Source organism: Nomascus leucogenys, chromosome 6, assembly GCF_006542625.1.
Source record: "Nomascus leucogenys isolate Asia chromosome 6, Asia_NLE_v1, whole genome shotgun sequence".
NCBI lineage: Eukaryota > Metazoa > Chordata > Mammalia > Primates > Hylobatidae > Nomascus > Nomascus leucogenys.
Genome location: NC_044386.1, coordinates 71,406,447 through 71,422,768, shown reverse-complemented (window position 1 = coordinate 71,422,768; position 16,322 = coordinate 71,406,447). Strand labels below are relative to the sequence as shown.

The following is a 16,322-nucleotide window of genomic DNA, read 5'->3' as shown; positions in this document are numbered from 1 at the left end:
GTATAGTGAAATACCCCTTCACACCCACTAGGATGGCTGTACTCAGACAATAAAGTTGGCAAGGATGTGGATAAATTAAAACCTTTGTACATTGCTGATAGGACTGTAAAATGGCGCAGCTGCTGTAGAAAACAGTTTGAGAGTTCCTCATAGAATTATTATGGGACATAGCAATTCCGCTCATAGGTATACACCCAAGAGAAATGAAAGCAAATGTCTACATAATAAGTTATACATGAGTGTTAATGGCACCATTATTCATAATAGATATGGCTATTAGTTGATGAATAATGAATAAACATTATGATATATACATAGAATGGAATATTATTTAGCAATAAAAAGAAATGAAGAACTGATACATGCCACAACATATGATGAACCTTGAAAACATTGTGCTAAGTGAAAGATGCCAGTCATAAAAGAACATATGTGATTCCATTTATAGGAAGTATTCAGAATAGGTGAATAAAGAGTTATATTAGTGGTTGATGAGGCTAGGGGATTGAGAGATGATGGCTAAAGAGTGCGGAGTTTCTTTTTAGGGTGGTGAAAATGTAACAAAATTTTGGTGGGGTCCAATGTATGTGTTTTCTCTTTTGTTGCTTATACTTTTGACATCATATTCAATAAGCTGTTGCCTAACCCAGGTCATGAAGATTTATTCCCGTGTTTTCTTCAAAGAGGTTTAGAGTTTAAGCTCTTATACTTAGACCTATGGTTCTTTAAACTTAATTTTTGTAGATGTTGTGAGGTAGGGGTCCAAATTCATTATTTTGTGTGTGGTTAACCAGCTGTCCTGGCACCATCTGTAACCAGTGATGGTTACAACTATGGACATACTAAAAACCATTGAATCATACACTTTAAAGAGTGAATTTACGATATATGAATTATATATCAATAAAGTGATAAAAGGAATGTTACCTATCAAGCAGCTCCAAACTGCTATCTGATAAAGTATTTAAGCTGAAGCAAACATGTAATCTAAAATACACTCCCTTTATCTGGTAGAAGGCTATTGTTTGTACTTAGTGCATTATAAGTTTTTCAGACCCTTCATTATATTTGTGAAGTAGGTGTTAACCATGCGAAGTAAGGTAAGTCTCAGAAAGGTCTAGTAAAATGCCCCTTAAGAGTGAGAACTTGAACCCAGGTTTGGACTCAGCATACATATGGTGCTCTTTCCATTTATATGTCAGGTTTAATTTACAGTTTTTAAATGTGGCTGGCACAGTGGCTCACACCTGTAATTCCAGTACTTTGGGAGGCCAAGGCAGGAGCATCACTCTAGGCCAGGAGCTCAAGACCAGTGGAGGCAACATAGTGAGACCCTGTCTCTACCCCAAAAAAATTTAGCCAGGCATGGTCGTGTCCACCTGTAGTCCCAGTTACTTCAGGAGGCTGAGGCGAGAGGATCACTTGAACCCAGGAGTTTGAGGTTACAGTGAGCTGTGCATTGCACCACTGCACTCCATTGTGGGCTCCATTGTGGGCAACAGAGTGAGACCCTGTCTCTAAAAAACAAAAAGTTTATGGAATATAATTTCTGAAATTAAGAACTCATAGAATTCACATAAACTACACAAAGGTCTCTCTATACATGCCATAAAGTAAATAAAATAAAGGGTAGATAATTTGGCAAGGGAGGAGCCAGTGTTTGTTTAGAACATTGGTGGTGAGGCTAATTTTACAGGGAAAATGACAGTCTTAAAGAAGGGGAATTGGAGGTATTCTGTAAGAAGCTGGAAATAAGAAAATGGAACAGGAATGAGAAATGAAAACTATGATTTGGGAATCAGAACTAAAAGAATGAAAGTAAGAATAAACAGGAGGACACACACAATTTGACTAGCCAAGGGACATAACTGTTAAAAAACCGAATCAATCTGACAGTCATAGAACATTGAACAACATTTTGAGAACTACCAAGTTGGTAGAAAATCTGCAGTGCTTGGGTCTTGTGACTTTTAATCTGTTTGGGCTTACAACTAACTAATTTTGAAGAGGCCCTTAAATCTCTTGGGACCCCCATGGAATCAAAGTATATTGAAGTTGATAATATTAAAATCTCTCTTATTCAGATGAGGGAACTCAAATCTATGGAGGTCTTACATAAGGTCATGATTGGCAAGTAGTATAGAGACACACAGGACACGGGCCTGCTGACTTCAGCTGTAAGAAGGGAGCTGGAACAGACAATTGCTGAGGCTCCATCTGGTTTTCAAATTCTGTGATCTCAGTGGCCACTGTGAAAACAAATGGCTAGAACAGGTTCCATTGAATGTTAATTGAAATTCCATTGAAAGGTTAATGGGAAGAATAAGAGGAGAAAAGTAAGACTAGAATTAGTGAGGAGAGTTATAAGTTAGCTGATTGTGCAAGTCTGATGTGGAAAAATGGGAGAATAAAATAAAAGGCAACAAGTGGAATCCTTAAGTAGGTAATTGGGCATATTCAATAGGAACAGAGAGGAATCTTTGGAGAATAAATTAAGCAGTTATTTCTGAAACGGGAGCAACTTTCAGGAATTTTTTTTTTAAGGAACCAAGAAATAATTTAACCAGTGGGTGGGCAGACCTTTTCCGTGAAAGGCCAGATTGTAAATAGCTTGACTTTGTGCACCACAAAGTCCCTGTTGGAAGTATTCAGTGCAAAAGCAGTCATAATTATATGTAAAGGAATGGGCATGGCTAGTGTCCAGTAAAACAGGACACATAACTGAAAAAATTCCAGGACCCTGCTTCCAAGTTCTAACGTAAATTCAGTTGTCTAGCCAGGCATAGACATATAAACACAGAAGTTATTGCTACTCATGGTTGCTTAAGGTTTCAAAGTTTGAAATACGGCAAGTCTTTGATGCTCTTTCTCCATCCCCAGAAGCTAAAAGTTATCCTGTACATTTTCTCATGTAAACATACTCTTAAAAATCAACTATCTTGGCAGAACTATATAATTTTTACCTTAAAGATAGATGAGAAAAAAATGGCACATTTTCCATTTCTTTTGAAAACCCCTTGGGAAGGTACCATGATAGTCTCTTAGTAAGTCTAATACAGAGAGCATATTATTGCCTCAGAGTAATCTACCTCTGTCAACTTTGATTACTGGAAACAGTAAAAAAATTTTTTGCACATGCTATCGTTTATTTCTCTGTTTTAAAATGGTTTTTACCATGTCTAGATCATACAGCTGTTACATCATTTAACCCTTTAATCCTCGTTTAATCTTGGTATTATAAATAAGTACAGTATATATGTAATGCTTATCACCAGTCCTATCCATGTATCTCTTGTCATTTTGATTGTGAGAATGTTATTCTCTATTAGATTCCTTAGGATGAGGTCATAAAGACAATATTTCCTGTGTTCTTGCATGTTGACTGGTTTGTGTTTTTTGTACTTGAACGTCGGTTTTGTTGAATATAAAACCCTTGACTCGGCTGGGTGCGGTGACTCACGCCTGTAATCCCAACACTTTGGAAGCCGGGGGCGGATCACCTGAGGTCAGGAGTTCGAGACAAGCCTGGCCAACACGGCGAAACCCCATCTCTACTAAAAATACAAAAAAAAAAATTAGCCAGGCTTGGTGGTGGGCACCTGTGATCCCAGCTACTTGGGAGGCTGAGGCAGGAGAATCACTTGAACCCAGGAGGCAGAGGTTGCAGTGAGCCGAGGTCGCGCCATTGCATTCCAGCCTGGGGGAGGAGTGCGAAACTCTGTCTCAAAAGAAAAAAAAAATCCTTGAGTCACTATTTCTTTTTTCTTAAAATTTAGTCATTTAAATATATTTTTGGTGTTAGTCCTCCTAAGTTGATACTCTCAGATAACTCACATATTTACAATGATGTAAACTCTTTCAGTACCTAGTTTCAATTTTTTCAAAAATATTATCAGGAAAGTCGTTTTTGTTTTTGTTTTTTTGTTTTTTTAACTAATTTTTCTCTTCCCTTCTTTTGATTTGCTTCTTTAGGGACTCCTCCTGTTCATATATATCATGCCTCTTTTGCTTGTCTTTAGTGTTTGTAATGTTCCTCAAATCCTTGTTATAAAATCTCTGGTGTTCTTTTTTAGAAAATGTTATTTGTTTATTTAAAAACTTTTATTTTAGGTTCGGGGTACATGTGTAGATTTGTTTATGTAGGTAAACTTTTGTCGCAGGGGTTTGTTGTACAGATTATTTCGTCACCTAGTACTAAGCCTAGTACCGAATAGTTACTTTCTCTGCTCCTCTCCCACCTCCCACCCTCCACCCTCCGGTAGTCCCCAGTGTGTCCCCTCTGTGTCCATGTGTTCTCATAATTTAGCTCCTGCTTATAAGTGAGAACATGCAGTGTTTGGTTTTCTGTTCCTGCGTTAGTTTGCTAAGGATGATGGCCTCCCATTCCACCCATGTTCTTGCAAAGGACATGATCTTGTTCTTTCTTACGGCTGCATAGTTATACTACATTTTCTTCATCCAGTCTTCCATTGATGGGCACTTAGGTTGATTCCACATTGTAGCTATTGTGAATAGTGCTGCAGTGAGCATATACGTGCATGTGTCTTTATGATAGAATGATTTATATTCCTTTGGGTATATACCCGGTAATGGGATTGCTGGCTCAAATGGTAGTCCTCTTTTTAGCTCTGAGGAATTGCCATACTCCCTTCCCCAACGTGTATAAGCAGTCCCTTTTCCCTGTAGCCTTGCCAGCATCTGTTATTTTTTTTGACTTTTTTTAATGTTAGCCATTCTGACAGGTGTGAGATGATATCTCTGTGTTTTTGTTTGTTTCTTTGAGATGGAGTTTTGTTCTTTTTGCCCAGACTGGAGTGCAGTGGCACAATCTTGGCTCACTGCAACCTCTGCCTCCCGGGTTCAAATGATTCTCCTGCCTCAGCCTCCCAAATAGCTGGGATTACAGGCATGCACCACCACGCCTGGCTAATTTTTGTGCTTTTAGTAGAGATGGGGTTTCACCATGTTAGTCAGGCTAGCCTCGAACTTCTGACCTCAGGTAATCCACCAGCCTCAGCCTCCCAAAGTTCTGGGATTACAGGCGTGAGCCACCACGCCCGGTCGCTCGTTGTGGTTTCAGTTTGCATTTCTCTGATGATTACTGATGTTGAGCATTTTTTCATGTGATTATTGGCAACATGTTTTTTTTTTTTTTGAAAAGTGTCTGTTCATGTCCTTTGTCCACTTTCTAATGGGGTTGTTTTTTTTCTTGTAAAATTGTGTATAGATGATGGATATTAGACCTTTGTCAGATACATAGTTTGCAGACGTTTTCTCATATTCTGTAGGTTGTCTCTTTACTCTTTTGATGGTTTCTTTTGCTGTGCAGAAGCTCTTTAGTTTAATTAGATTCCATTTGTCAATTTTTGCTTTTGTTGCAGTTGCTTTTGGCGTCTTTGTCATGCAGTCTTTCCCAGTTCCTGTGTCTGGAATGGTATTGCCTGAGTTGTCTTCCAGGGTTTTTATAGTTTTGGGTTTTACATTGATGTCTTTCATCCATTTTGAGTTGATTTCTATGTATGGTATAAGGAAGGGTTCCAGTTTCAATCTTCTGCATATGGCTAGCCAGTTATCCCAGCACCATTTATTGAATAAGGAATCCTTTCCCCATTGCTTGTTTTTGTCAGCTTTGTCGAAGATCAAATGGTCGTATGTGTGGCCTTATTTCTGGGCTCCCTGTTATGTTTTGTTGGTCTGTGTGTCTGTCTTTGTTACAGTACCATGCTGTTTGCTTACTGTAGCCCTGTAGTTTAGTTTGAAGCTGGGTAACATAATGTCTCCAGCTTTGTTCTTTTTGCTTAGGATTGTCTTGGCTGTTTGAGCTCTTTTGTGGTTCCCATATGAATTGCATTCCTGATTTGGCTTTTGGCTGTTGTTGGTTTGTAAGAATGCTAGTGGTTTTTGTATATTGATTTTGTATCCTGAAACTTTGCTGAAGTTATTTTATCCGCTTAAGGAGCTTTTGCACTGAGACCATGAGGTTTTCTAGATACAGAATCATGTCATCTGCAAACAGGGATAGTTTAACTTCCTCTCTTCCTATTTGGATGCCCTTTATTTCTTTCTCTTGCCCGATTGCTCTGGCCAGGACTTCCAATACTGTGTTGAATAGGAGTGATGAGAGAGGGCATCCTTGTCTTGTGCTGGTTCTCAAGGAGAATGCTTCCAGCTTTTGCCCATTCAGTATGATGTTGGCTATAGGTTTGTCATATACAGCTCTTACTATTTTGAGGTGTGTTCCTTCAATTTCAATGCCTAGTTTATTGAGAGTTCTTAACATGAAGGGATGTTGAAGTTTACTGAAAGCCATTTCTGCATCTATTAAGATAATCATGTGGTTTTTGTCCTTAGTTCTGTTTATGTAATGAATCACATTTAATGATTTGCATATGTTGAACCAACCTTGCATCCCAGGGATAAAGCCTACTTGATTGTGGTGGATTAGCTTTTTGATATGCTGCTGGATTCAACTTGCTAGTATTTTGTTGAGGATTTTTGCATCAATGTGTATCAAAGATAATTTGCCTAAAGTTTTGTTTTTCATGTTTTTGCCAGGTTTTGGTATCAGGATGATACTGACCTCATAGAATGAGTTGGGGTATTGTTCCTCCTCTTCAGTTTTTTGGAATAGCTTCAGTAGAAATTGTTCCAGCTCTTGTTTGTACATGTAGAGCAGCTATTAATTCATTTGGTCCTGGGGGTTTTTTAGTCGGTAGGCTATTTACTACTGATTCAGTTTTGCCACTTGTTACTGGTATGTTCAGGGATTCAGTTTCTTCCTGGTTCAGTCTTGGGAGGGTGGGTTTGTCCAGGAATTTATCAGTTTCTTCTGGATTTTCTAGTTTGTGTGCATGGAGGTGTTCATAGTATTCTCTGATGATTACTTGTATTCCTGTGGGGTCAGTGGTATCCCCTTTGTCCTAATTGTGTTTATTTGGATCTTCTCTCTTCTTTGTCTAGCTGATAGTTTATCTTACTGATTTTTTTTTCAAAAATACAATTCCTGAATTCGTTGGTCTTTTGAATGGTGTTTTGTGCCTGGCTCCTTCAGTTCAGCTCTTTTTGTTATTTTTTGTCTTCTGCTAGCTCTGGAGTTGGTTTGCTCTTGTTCCTATAGTTCTTTTTGTTGTGATGTTAGGTTGTTAATGCATGTAATGTTGTTAATGTATGTAATGTTGTTAATGTCATATGTATTGTTGATTTAATGTTAGGATGTTAGGTTGATTTCTTTTTACTTTTTCTCTTGGGGTGTTTTTTGGTTTTATATTCCTATCTAAAATGACTTCTTAAAATTTCATATTTGGTCTTGAATTCTTCCACTTCATTTCTACATTTTCTCTAATTCTTTCATGTCTTATATCTTCTTATGCTAATAACAGTTTTAATCCTCTCCCTCTTTTAAGCCTTCTTTCAGGCATACTTTTATTGTCTGCAGAGATGTTATTCTGCTACTCAGTATCCATTATATAGTAACTTTATGTAGAGCGGAGGTCCCCATCCCCCAGGCCACAGAGATGTACGGATCTTTGGCCTGTTAGGAACTGAGCCACACAGCAGGAGGTGAGTGGCAGGCAAGTGAGCAAAGCTTCACGTGTATTTGCAGCCACCCCCTATTGCTCGCATTACTGCCTGAGCGCTGCCACCTCTGGCGGCATCACATTCTCACAGGAGTGTGAACACTGTATGCAAGGGATCTAGGTTGCACACTCCTTATGAGAATCTAATGCCTGATGATCTGTCACTGTCTCCCATCACCCCCAGATGGGACCATCTAGTTGCAGGAAAACTAGCCCAGGACTCCCACTGATTCTACAATATGGTGAGTTGTGTGATTATTTCATCATATATTACAGTGTAATCATAATAGAAATAAAGTACACGATAAATGTAATTCACTTAGATCGTCCCCAAACCATCCCCTCCACCTGCCAGTCTGTGGAAAAATTGTCTTCAAAGAAACCAATCCCTGTTGCCAAAGAGGTTGAGGACTGCTAGTATAGAGGGTTTGATTCTGATCGTTTTCTTTTTCTCATTTTTGCCTGTAATTTGTGGAGGTTTTGTTTTTTGTTTTTTTTTGTTTTTTTTTGTTTTTTTTGCGGGGGTGTTGTGGGGAGGATTTTGTTTGTTTGTTTGTTTTAGAATATGGGTTCGTTCACATGCTAAGGAAGTCTCCATAGCCGGTTGTTTATCCCCTCGTTGCATTTTGCACTTCAAGGGAGATACATTGACCCCCTAGTTTTGTTGTTGTAAATGTTGCACTTGGATTCTTGGTTTGTTATGTAGTCGACCTGCCTGTTTCTATTCAGGAAGATTCATTCATGCCTACTCTCATTGCTGCTAATTTTTCTAGAATTCTGTTTTTAGTGCTCTAATTAGTGCTAGTTTAAAAAAAGAGTCTCTATAAAGGGAAATAGAATTAAAGTTAAATTGAATAATCAATCAAATACTTGTTGAGGTTCACTAACTTGGTGAACCACTTTGTGTCAGGCTTCTGCAGGATTGCATTGAGCTGAAAGATGTATACGAATATATTGAACTAGCAAGCCAGTCACTGTGATGACTTGTTTTGGCAAAGAGAAAAGATTTTACTCACAAGACTGCCAAATGAGGAAATGGGAGAACAAATCTCAAACCCACCTCTCCAAAGATGGGATTTTAAGGATGTTTTTGGAATAGAGTACCAAGATTCTCCAAGGTGTGGGGAAGAGAGATTGGGGGTAAGGAAAAGTGAGTTAGGATCTGCATACATGCAGTCAAGTTATACAGCTCTTCATAGAATGCATGTTTGAAAAATGGCAGTATCACCATGATCTGAGGAAGGAGGTTTTGGCCCTCTGACATCAAACAGTCACCTCTCTTCGGGCATTCATGCAGGCCCAGTTGAAGGGTCGGTGGTCTTAATCAGCTTGAAGTGGACAAGAGCTGCCAACTTGTTCCTAGAAATAACTTTAAGCAACCGTTACTGTAGTGACCCACATTCAGAAGTTATCTGTAAGGAAGTTCGTGGGAGATTTGCTATGTGACTTGCTAATAGGGGTTTTAAAATAGATCAACTAGAAGTAAGCGATGAAAAAGCAAGGCAGGTTAAGTTTGGCGGGCTTAATCAGGTTAGCCTTTGATTTTAAATATGTGACTTCCTCCCAAATAGGGCCTTGATAACCCAGGCTACTTGTAGTGCTGTGTGTTAAGTAGCACAAGTGTGTACATGTGCCCCAGCACATGTACAGGATGGACCACTTATGTGAAAGCCAAGGGTGGTTTTATGAGTGAGATGACATGGAACCTGGGTTTTGAAAGATGAGCTGAAGCTTGCAAGATTGATAAGGTAATAAGGAAATCCTAGGCAGAGAGGAGATGTGAAGCCATAGTTTGATATTGTATGATCTGCCTAAGCAGGAATCAGTATTTAAGTGGGTTTAGAGCAAAGACTGGGATGCTGGGAAGCAAGTTTGGAGTTGTATTCAAAGGCATTGCATGCTAAGGAACTTGGACTTATGGGCAAGGATCTATTGGATTAGGGTCTTTGTGTTAGAGGAACAGCACTGCCAACACTTGTAGTGCAGTGGAGATGAGAAATCTGTTGAAAGGGCCAAATAAGACAATTATGAAGGTAGAGGGAAGGGAAAGTGGGGAAAAGTTGAACCTTTTGAAATTTTTAATGAACTGATCTTATATTCAGAAAACATTGAAAGCTGCAGCTCTCGTTCCTGGCTGCTCATTAGAATCACCTGGGGGCAATTTTTTTTTTTTTTTAAGTCCACCAACTCCTCTCCATTTTTACTTAATTGGTATAGATTGAGGATCGTGTGTCAGCAAGCAGTTTTGAAATTGTTCCCAAGTGATTCTTACCTGCAGCCCGGGTAAGGAGTCACAGGCCTCCTGGATAGTCATTAAGTGAACTGTGGTAAGCACTGATGTAGCAGGATTACCAGCCCTACTAGGTGCCGGAACTGCATTTACTTGCTCACAAGTAATTTTTTAAAATGTATGCTCGCATCCCTGCCTTGCTTATTGAAAGTTCCTAATGTTTTTGGTATTTCTTTAATCTTTTTATGTTTTTAACTTTTAAATAAAAGAAGAAAATAAAAGAACTACCAAACAAGAAGTAAGTTCATACTGTAAAATTGCATAGAGTAATTTTTCAAATTACTAAATTACAAAGATTAGTCCCCACATCTTTGAAGGAGAAAAAAAGGGAAAGGATAATCCTTTACTAAGGCTGGGGTGTTTAGGTTTTTTCTCAGCATTTTGCAGTTACAAACAGTCTGCAATGAATAACCTTGTGCGTTTGTTATCTTTGTATTGTGAGAGAGGTATGTGTATCTTTTTTTTTTTTTTTTTTTTTTTTGAGACGGAGTCTCGCTCTGTCGCCCAGGCTGGAGTGCAGTGGCGCAATCTCGGCTCACTGTAAACTCCGCCTCCCGGGTTCACGCCATTCTCCCACCTCAGCCTCCCGAGTAGCTGGGACTACAGGCGCCCGCCACTGTGCCCAGCTAATTTTTTGTATTTTTAGTAGAGACGGGGTTTCACCGTGTTAGTCAGGATGGTCTCGATCTCCTGACCTCGTGATCCGCCCGCCTCGGCCTCCCAAAGTGCTGGGATTACAGGCGTGAGCCACCGCGCCCGGCCAGGTATGTGTATCTTTAGGGTACTTTCTAGAAGCTAGTTTGCTCTGTCAAAAGATAGTACATTCATAGTTTTGTCAGGTTACTGCCAAATTCCCCTCCTGAAAGTTGTAGCAATTTGTGTGCCCATCAGTAGTAGACTGCCTGTTTCCCCATAGCCTCCCTTTTCTGAAATATGTTATACTTTAATGTTTCTGTTCTTGGTGTTCTTTGGTTTTAATTTGCATTTATCTGTGGGTTTTAACATCTCATATATCTTTTGTAAATTGTTTGTTTCATTGTTTTATTTTGTTTTTTCTCCCTTCACATTTAAGTAGTTCTTAATATCGACATTTTCAAAGTATGGTCTGTGGACTCCTAAATGTCCCTGAAACCTTTTTACGTTCAAGGGCAAAACTCTTTTTATATAATGTGAAGGTATTTCTTATCTTCTTCGCTGTGTTATTATTTGAGTGAAGGTTCATAAACAATGGTGGTTAAAACTGTGGGCTTTGTAGCCCAAATCAAGGCAGTGGCACCAAACCTTATAATAGTCATTGTCACACCCTCGTAGATTAAAAGAACAATTTCAGTTTTATTTAAGAATGACTTGAAACAGTAAGAACTATGTCTTGTTACTTTCCAACCCTTGAATACACACGTTTTCGGTAGTCTAGGTATGCAAATGGGAAGTGTGCCTGAAGTACTTCTGCCTTGTACTAAAGTACTTATGTGATTATTTGAATTGCAGCTGTGTATTGAGTGGGGGGTGGAAGGCAGGCATCACTTTTAGTTGAACAATTGTTTACTTGAAGAAATGTGTGGTTATCCAAACTTGAATATTTGACAAACATATTTCTCCAAAATGAATGAATACCTTGCTTCAAGGAGAACAATTCTTGATAGTATTTGTTGCTAACAATGAAAACTGATTTTTAAAACAAAACTTAAAATTTGAGAAATTTTTATCTGCCACCATAAGCTCAGTAGCTTTTCGGTACTTAGACTCTTTTGATAACCTTGATAGTGATATTAACACATGATTTTAAAATATACTGTGTGGTGAAATGTGGCATCATTTGGAAGATTTGCCTAACTCAGGGAACCAGTATTTTCCAAAAGACTAAGGCATGCTATAGTAAAATTATACATGGATAAAATACTCATTCAGAGTGTAAAATAGGCCAATAGATATTCATGCCACAGTACAGACAGTTGAATGATACGGTTTCAAACTGTACGTTGTTACTCTCCTTTAGGAAACTATTATTTATTAAGTTTTGGGCATAAAATCAAACACGAATTTTCATAATTACCTAAAAGGGCTACTAAAGTAACTTTTCTTTTTCAATGAGTATATATGTGTATGAAAAGCTGGATTTTCTTTGTGTACTTTAACAAAAAGCAACATACTACAGGGTTTGTTACAGTGCATTTTCACAAACTTTGTTTTCTCTTCAGTGGTGAAAGTCAAATTTTGTCAAAGTCTTTTTCAGGATCTCGGAGATAATCATATATTTTTTTCTTTAAATTTATTAATAGGATATATTATGCCAGTGGATTTCCTACTAATCTTGCATTCCTGGAATTCCTTTTTCATGGAGTATTTATGTAGTGTTGGCCTTTGTTTGCTAATTTTTATTTTGTATTTTGCACTGATACAAATAAATTATGTTGAGCTGTAATATTGGGGGGTTGGTCATTATCATGGACAGTCATCAGCTTTCAGTGTCAGTATTATACTTGCTTCATAAAAAGAATTTAGAAGCTTTCCTTGATATCAGTGTTCTGAAACATTATATTGAGGCTGTCTGGATATTGCATGTTCTGGCACAATTTCCATGGGAAATCATTTGTGCCTGGTGCCTTTTTGTGGGATAATTCCCTCATAAATTTTGCTGCTTTTTTCTCCAGAAATTGGGCCATTGAAGCTTTTTATTTATAATAGGGTCAATTTTGGCAATCTGTATTTCCTTCAGGAATTATGTTTCCTTTAGGTTTTCAAATTTATTTGAATTTGTTCTGTAGTCTCTTAACGTTTTCTAATGCCGTACTAATAGTCATTTGTCTCTAATCGTTTATTTTTGAAGTTTTAGTCTTGCTTTTAATTTGAAATTTGGATATTGTCTTTGAATTATGATGAGTGTATGGTTTTGTGTACAGTAGTCCCCTCTGAGCCATGGGGTATATGTTCCCCCAGTGGATGTCCGAATTCATGGATAGTATCAAACCCAATTTTGCTGTTAATTGGAGCACATTTCTGTGCCTGTCTTCCACTCACAAGGTTAATGGTTTTTCCATCTTAAATAAGCACTTACCATGCACTGTGGCGAAACCCTTGCAATTTTAGATGTGACAGCAAAACCAGCACAAATTTCGTTTTCCTTCACGATTTCAACTAATAGAAGATTCCTTCTCCCTGTAGATCTTAGTAACCTCAGCATATGATTTATAGCAGGATGGCAAAATATTTCATCACACTACTCGTAACGGTTTGCAATTTAAATCTTACCAATTGTTTATTTCTGAAGTTTTCCATTTAAAATTTTCAGACTGCAGTTGACCTGAAGTAACTGAAAGCAAAGAACTTGAAACCAGGATAAGGGAGAACCACTGTAGTTGGTCTATTTTTGTTCTATTAAATTTTGGGAGAATATATAGAGAAACAGATTCAGATGGTTGCCATTATCTTCAGTTACTCAGAATTTCCCTGTTTTTTGTTATTTTCTTTTTTCATATTAACTTTTTTGTATTTGCTTTATTGCCATATAATTCACATACCATACAATTAAAGTATGCAATTCATTGGTTATTTAGCATGTTCCGAGTTGTGTGACCATCACCAGAGTCCATTTTAAAACATTTTCATTACTGGGGGGGGGAAAAACACCTCCCATTGAACTATCACCCCCCGCCCCCAATCCCTGTAGCCCTAGACAACCACCATTCAAGTTTTTGTCTTTATAGATTTGCCTTTCTGAGTGTTTTATATAAACGGAATAATAGAATCTATTAACCTTTGTGACTGGTTTCTTCACCTTAGCATGATGTTTTCAGGGTTGATCCATGTTATACTATGTATAAGTACTTCATTCCTTTTTACACACAGTGTTTCATTGTATGGATATATACCACGTTTTATCCATTCATCAGTTGATGGACACTTGGAATAGTTGGTATTCATTTTTAAGAAGAGTTTTTTTTCTTTTGCTACTTCTATAGGCTTTGGGATGGGAGGAAAGGTGATGTATGCACTATTCATGGTGAAAATAGTCTCGTGTGTTGCGGACTGGAAAGCTGAGGGAGGAAGTTGTTACCTTTGTCCTCAGGCAGTTTGAATTGTACAGTTTTATACAAAAACATACATTTCTAACTTAATGATTCTGTAGCCTTAAGAAAATGTATGATGTCTCTTTAAACTACTCTTAAGTACTTCATATCCTTTCTAGGGAATAGTGATTTCTTTGAGATAAGGTAATTTTTTAACAACCTGGAAAATATTTTGAATTTTTTCTATACCGGCCTGTCCTGAGTCATTGTGGTAAAGATTCTTGGCTCTTTCAGAAGTGCGTAGCTTATTATAATTTAGTTTTTAAAAAAGGTAATTTTACAATGTTCACTATGGCTAATGTACACCTTCTATTGTATAGTGTGCACAAGACATTATATTCTACAGAGATTTTTAGAAGTTTGCAGAAGTTGTTGAAAGAAGTTGAAATGACTAATACTTGATTTTCAAAGCAATTGATATTTATGTAAAATGACAAAGGGTGCGTATGCTGGATAAGTCTGTCATCTTCTAAATCAGTTGCCAGGATGACTGATGATCACACTGGGCTCTGCCAATCTGCTCAGGACCTCTTCTGATAATCAAAAATAAAGTCAGGATTTCAGTGTTAATAATTTTTAATTGTCTTTTGGTTTTTAAAGAACATGTATGTAGTTGGCGATCTTTAATATTCTGTTACGTCCAGTAGTTATTAGAGCATGCATTCTTGTACAAGGATAATTCTAATAGGTAACCATGCAGGTGTTTATGGATCACAGATATATTAAGATTGTAATTTTTGTATTTTGACTTCTCTAGATTGTAGAGTATAACAATTATTTTTGTCCTGAATAGCAATATTTTACTGTAATTTTTACTTTAGGCTCCTGGATTTGGATTTGGAATTGCAATATCTGGTGGACGAGATAATCCTCATTTTCAGAGTGGGGAAACGTCAATAGTGATTTCAGATGTGCTGAAAGGAGGACCAGCTGAAGGACAGCTACAGTAAGAGTGCTGCTTATCGTGGGCACCTGTGCAACAAGCAGTGTTCCTGTCCTCAGGCACTGGCCTACTGTCTTACACTGTCTTAGTGATTTTGCCATATTGACACACCACCTGTGCCATACTTCATATATTTTCCCTTAAATTAACATATATTTACTTAAGAGGGAAACTGGCCAGGTGTGGTAGCTCACTCCTGTAATCCTAGCACTTTGGGAGGCTGAGGCAGGGGGATCACTTGAGACTGGGAGTTCGAGACCAGCCTGGGCAATGCCTTGAGATCCCCATCTCTACAAAAGAAATTTAAAAATCAGCTGGGCATGGTGGCTTGTGCCTGCAGTCCCAGCTACTTGGGAGGCTGAGGCAGGAGAATCCCTTGAACTTACGAGTCTGAGGCTGCAATGAGCCATGATTGCACCACTGTACTCCAGTCCGCGTGACAGAGCTAGACCCTGTCTCCAAAGAAAATAAAGGAAGCTTTTATCCCTATTAAAATTGGACAGCTAGTATCACTCACTTTAAATAGAATGTGTAACTGTTAGTGAAAAGGAAAATTTATAACTCCTTTTGGGTAGAATCTAGCCTTCAGAAGCCTCTCTCCCCAAGTCTTGCACCCTTTTTGTTCCGTATGAAGATTAGTAAGATAAAGAGAAACACAAAATACACTAGCAAAATAATGGCACTATAATTAGAAGAATTAAAAGAAAATTAAAAGATGAAAAACTTAAAAGGGAATAAGTTTTCCAGCTGTATGACTTAGTATGATTTAATGCCCTGTAACTGTACTACCAAGAATCATTCCATGTGTGTGATATCTGTTCAGTCTTTTGGGGAAATACTTTGTTAATGACTTAAAAAAATTAAGGACCTGTGGTTAGTTACTTGTTAAACATTCTGTGGAGAAATCTGAAAGTAAATCAGTTGACATTATTTTATCATTGCTCTGAAGAGAAATTAATTAACTGGCTCATAATTAGAATACATTTTAGAAGGAGCTATCTTGAAAATATCATCATCAGCTTACCAGAATGTTTTTCTCTAACATACTATTTTGTGCCCTTTTCCCCTTAGGGAAAATGACCGAGTTGCAATGGTTAATGGAGTTTCAATGGATAATGTTGAACATGCTTTTGCTGTTCAGCAACTAAGGAAAAGTGGGAAAAATGCAAAAATTGTAAGTATCTTTTTAATTTAGTAAAGGTACCCCAACTTTATTATTGATACATTTCTGGTATTTGAATTTATCCTTCCCATTTAAGAAAAGGAAAACTGAAACAATAGTTCCAAAGTTAGTTGTTTACACTTGAGTGTTTCTTCTAACACTGGTGTGGTTTGTCACTGGTATGTGTATTTTCTCAGTTTAGATACCAAGATTTTTTTCAATTGAAAAAGGAAAGGGGACAGTTGAATCTTTTTTTTTTTTTTTTTTTTTTTTTTTGAGACAG

At 37.7% G+C, this 16,322-nt stretch overlaps 1 protein-coding gene across 15 annotated transcripts in view; it reads left to right on the top strand.

Moving 5' to 3' along the window:
* TJP1 (tight junction protein 1) overlaps window positions 1–16,322 on the top strand; it is a 276,908-nt gene that overhangs the window by 189,144 nt on the left and 71,442 nt on the right. For all 15 annotated transcript variants that reach the window (XM_030814385.1, XM_030814395.1, XM_030814390.1 and 12 more), the window contains 2 exons: window positions 14,756–14,880; window positions 15,949–16,051. In XM_030814385.1, the coding sequence (XP_030670245.1) occupies window positions 14,756–14,880; window positions 15,949–16,051 (228 nt within the window). The remainder of the gene's footprint in view (window positions 1–14,755; window positions 14,881–15,948; window positions 16,052–16,322) is intronic.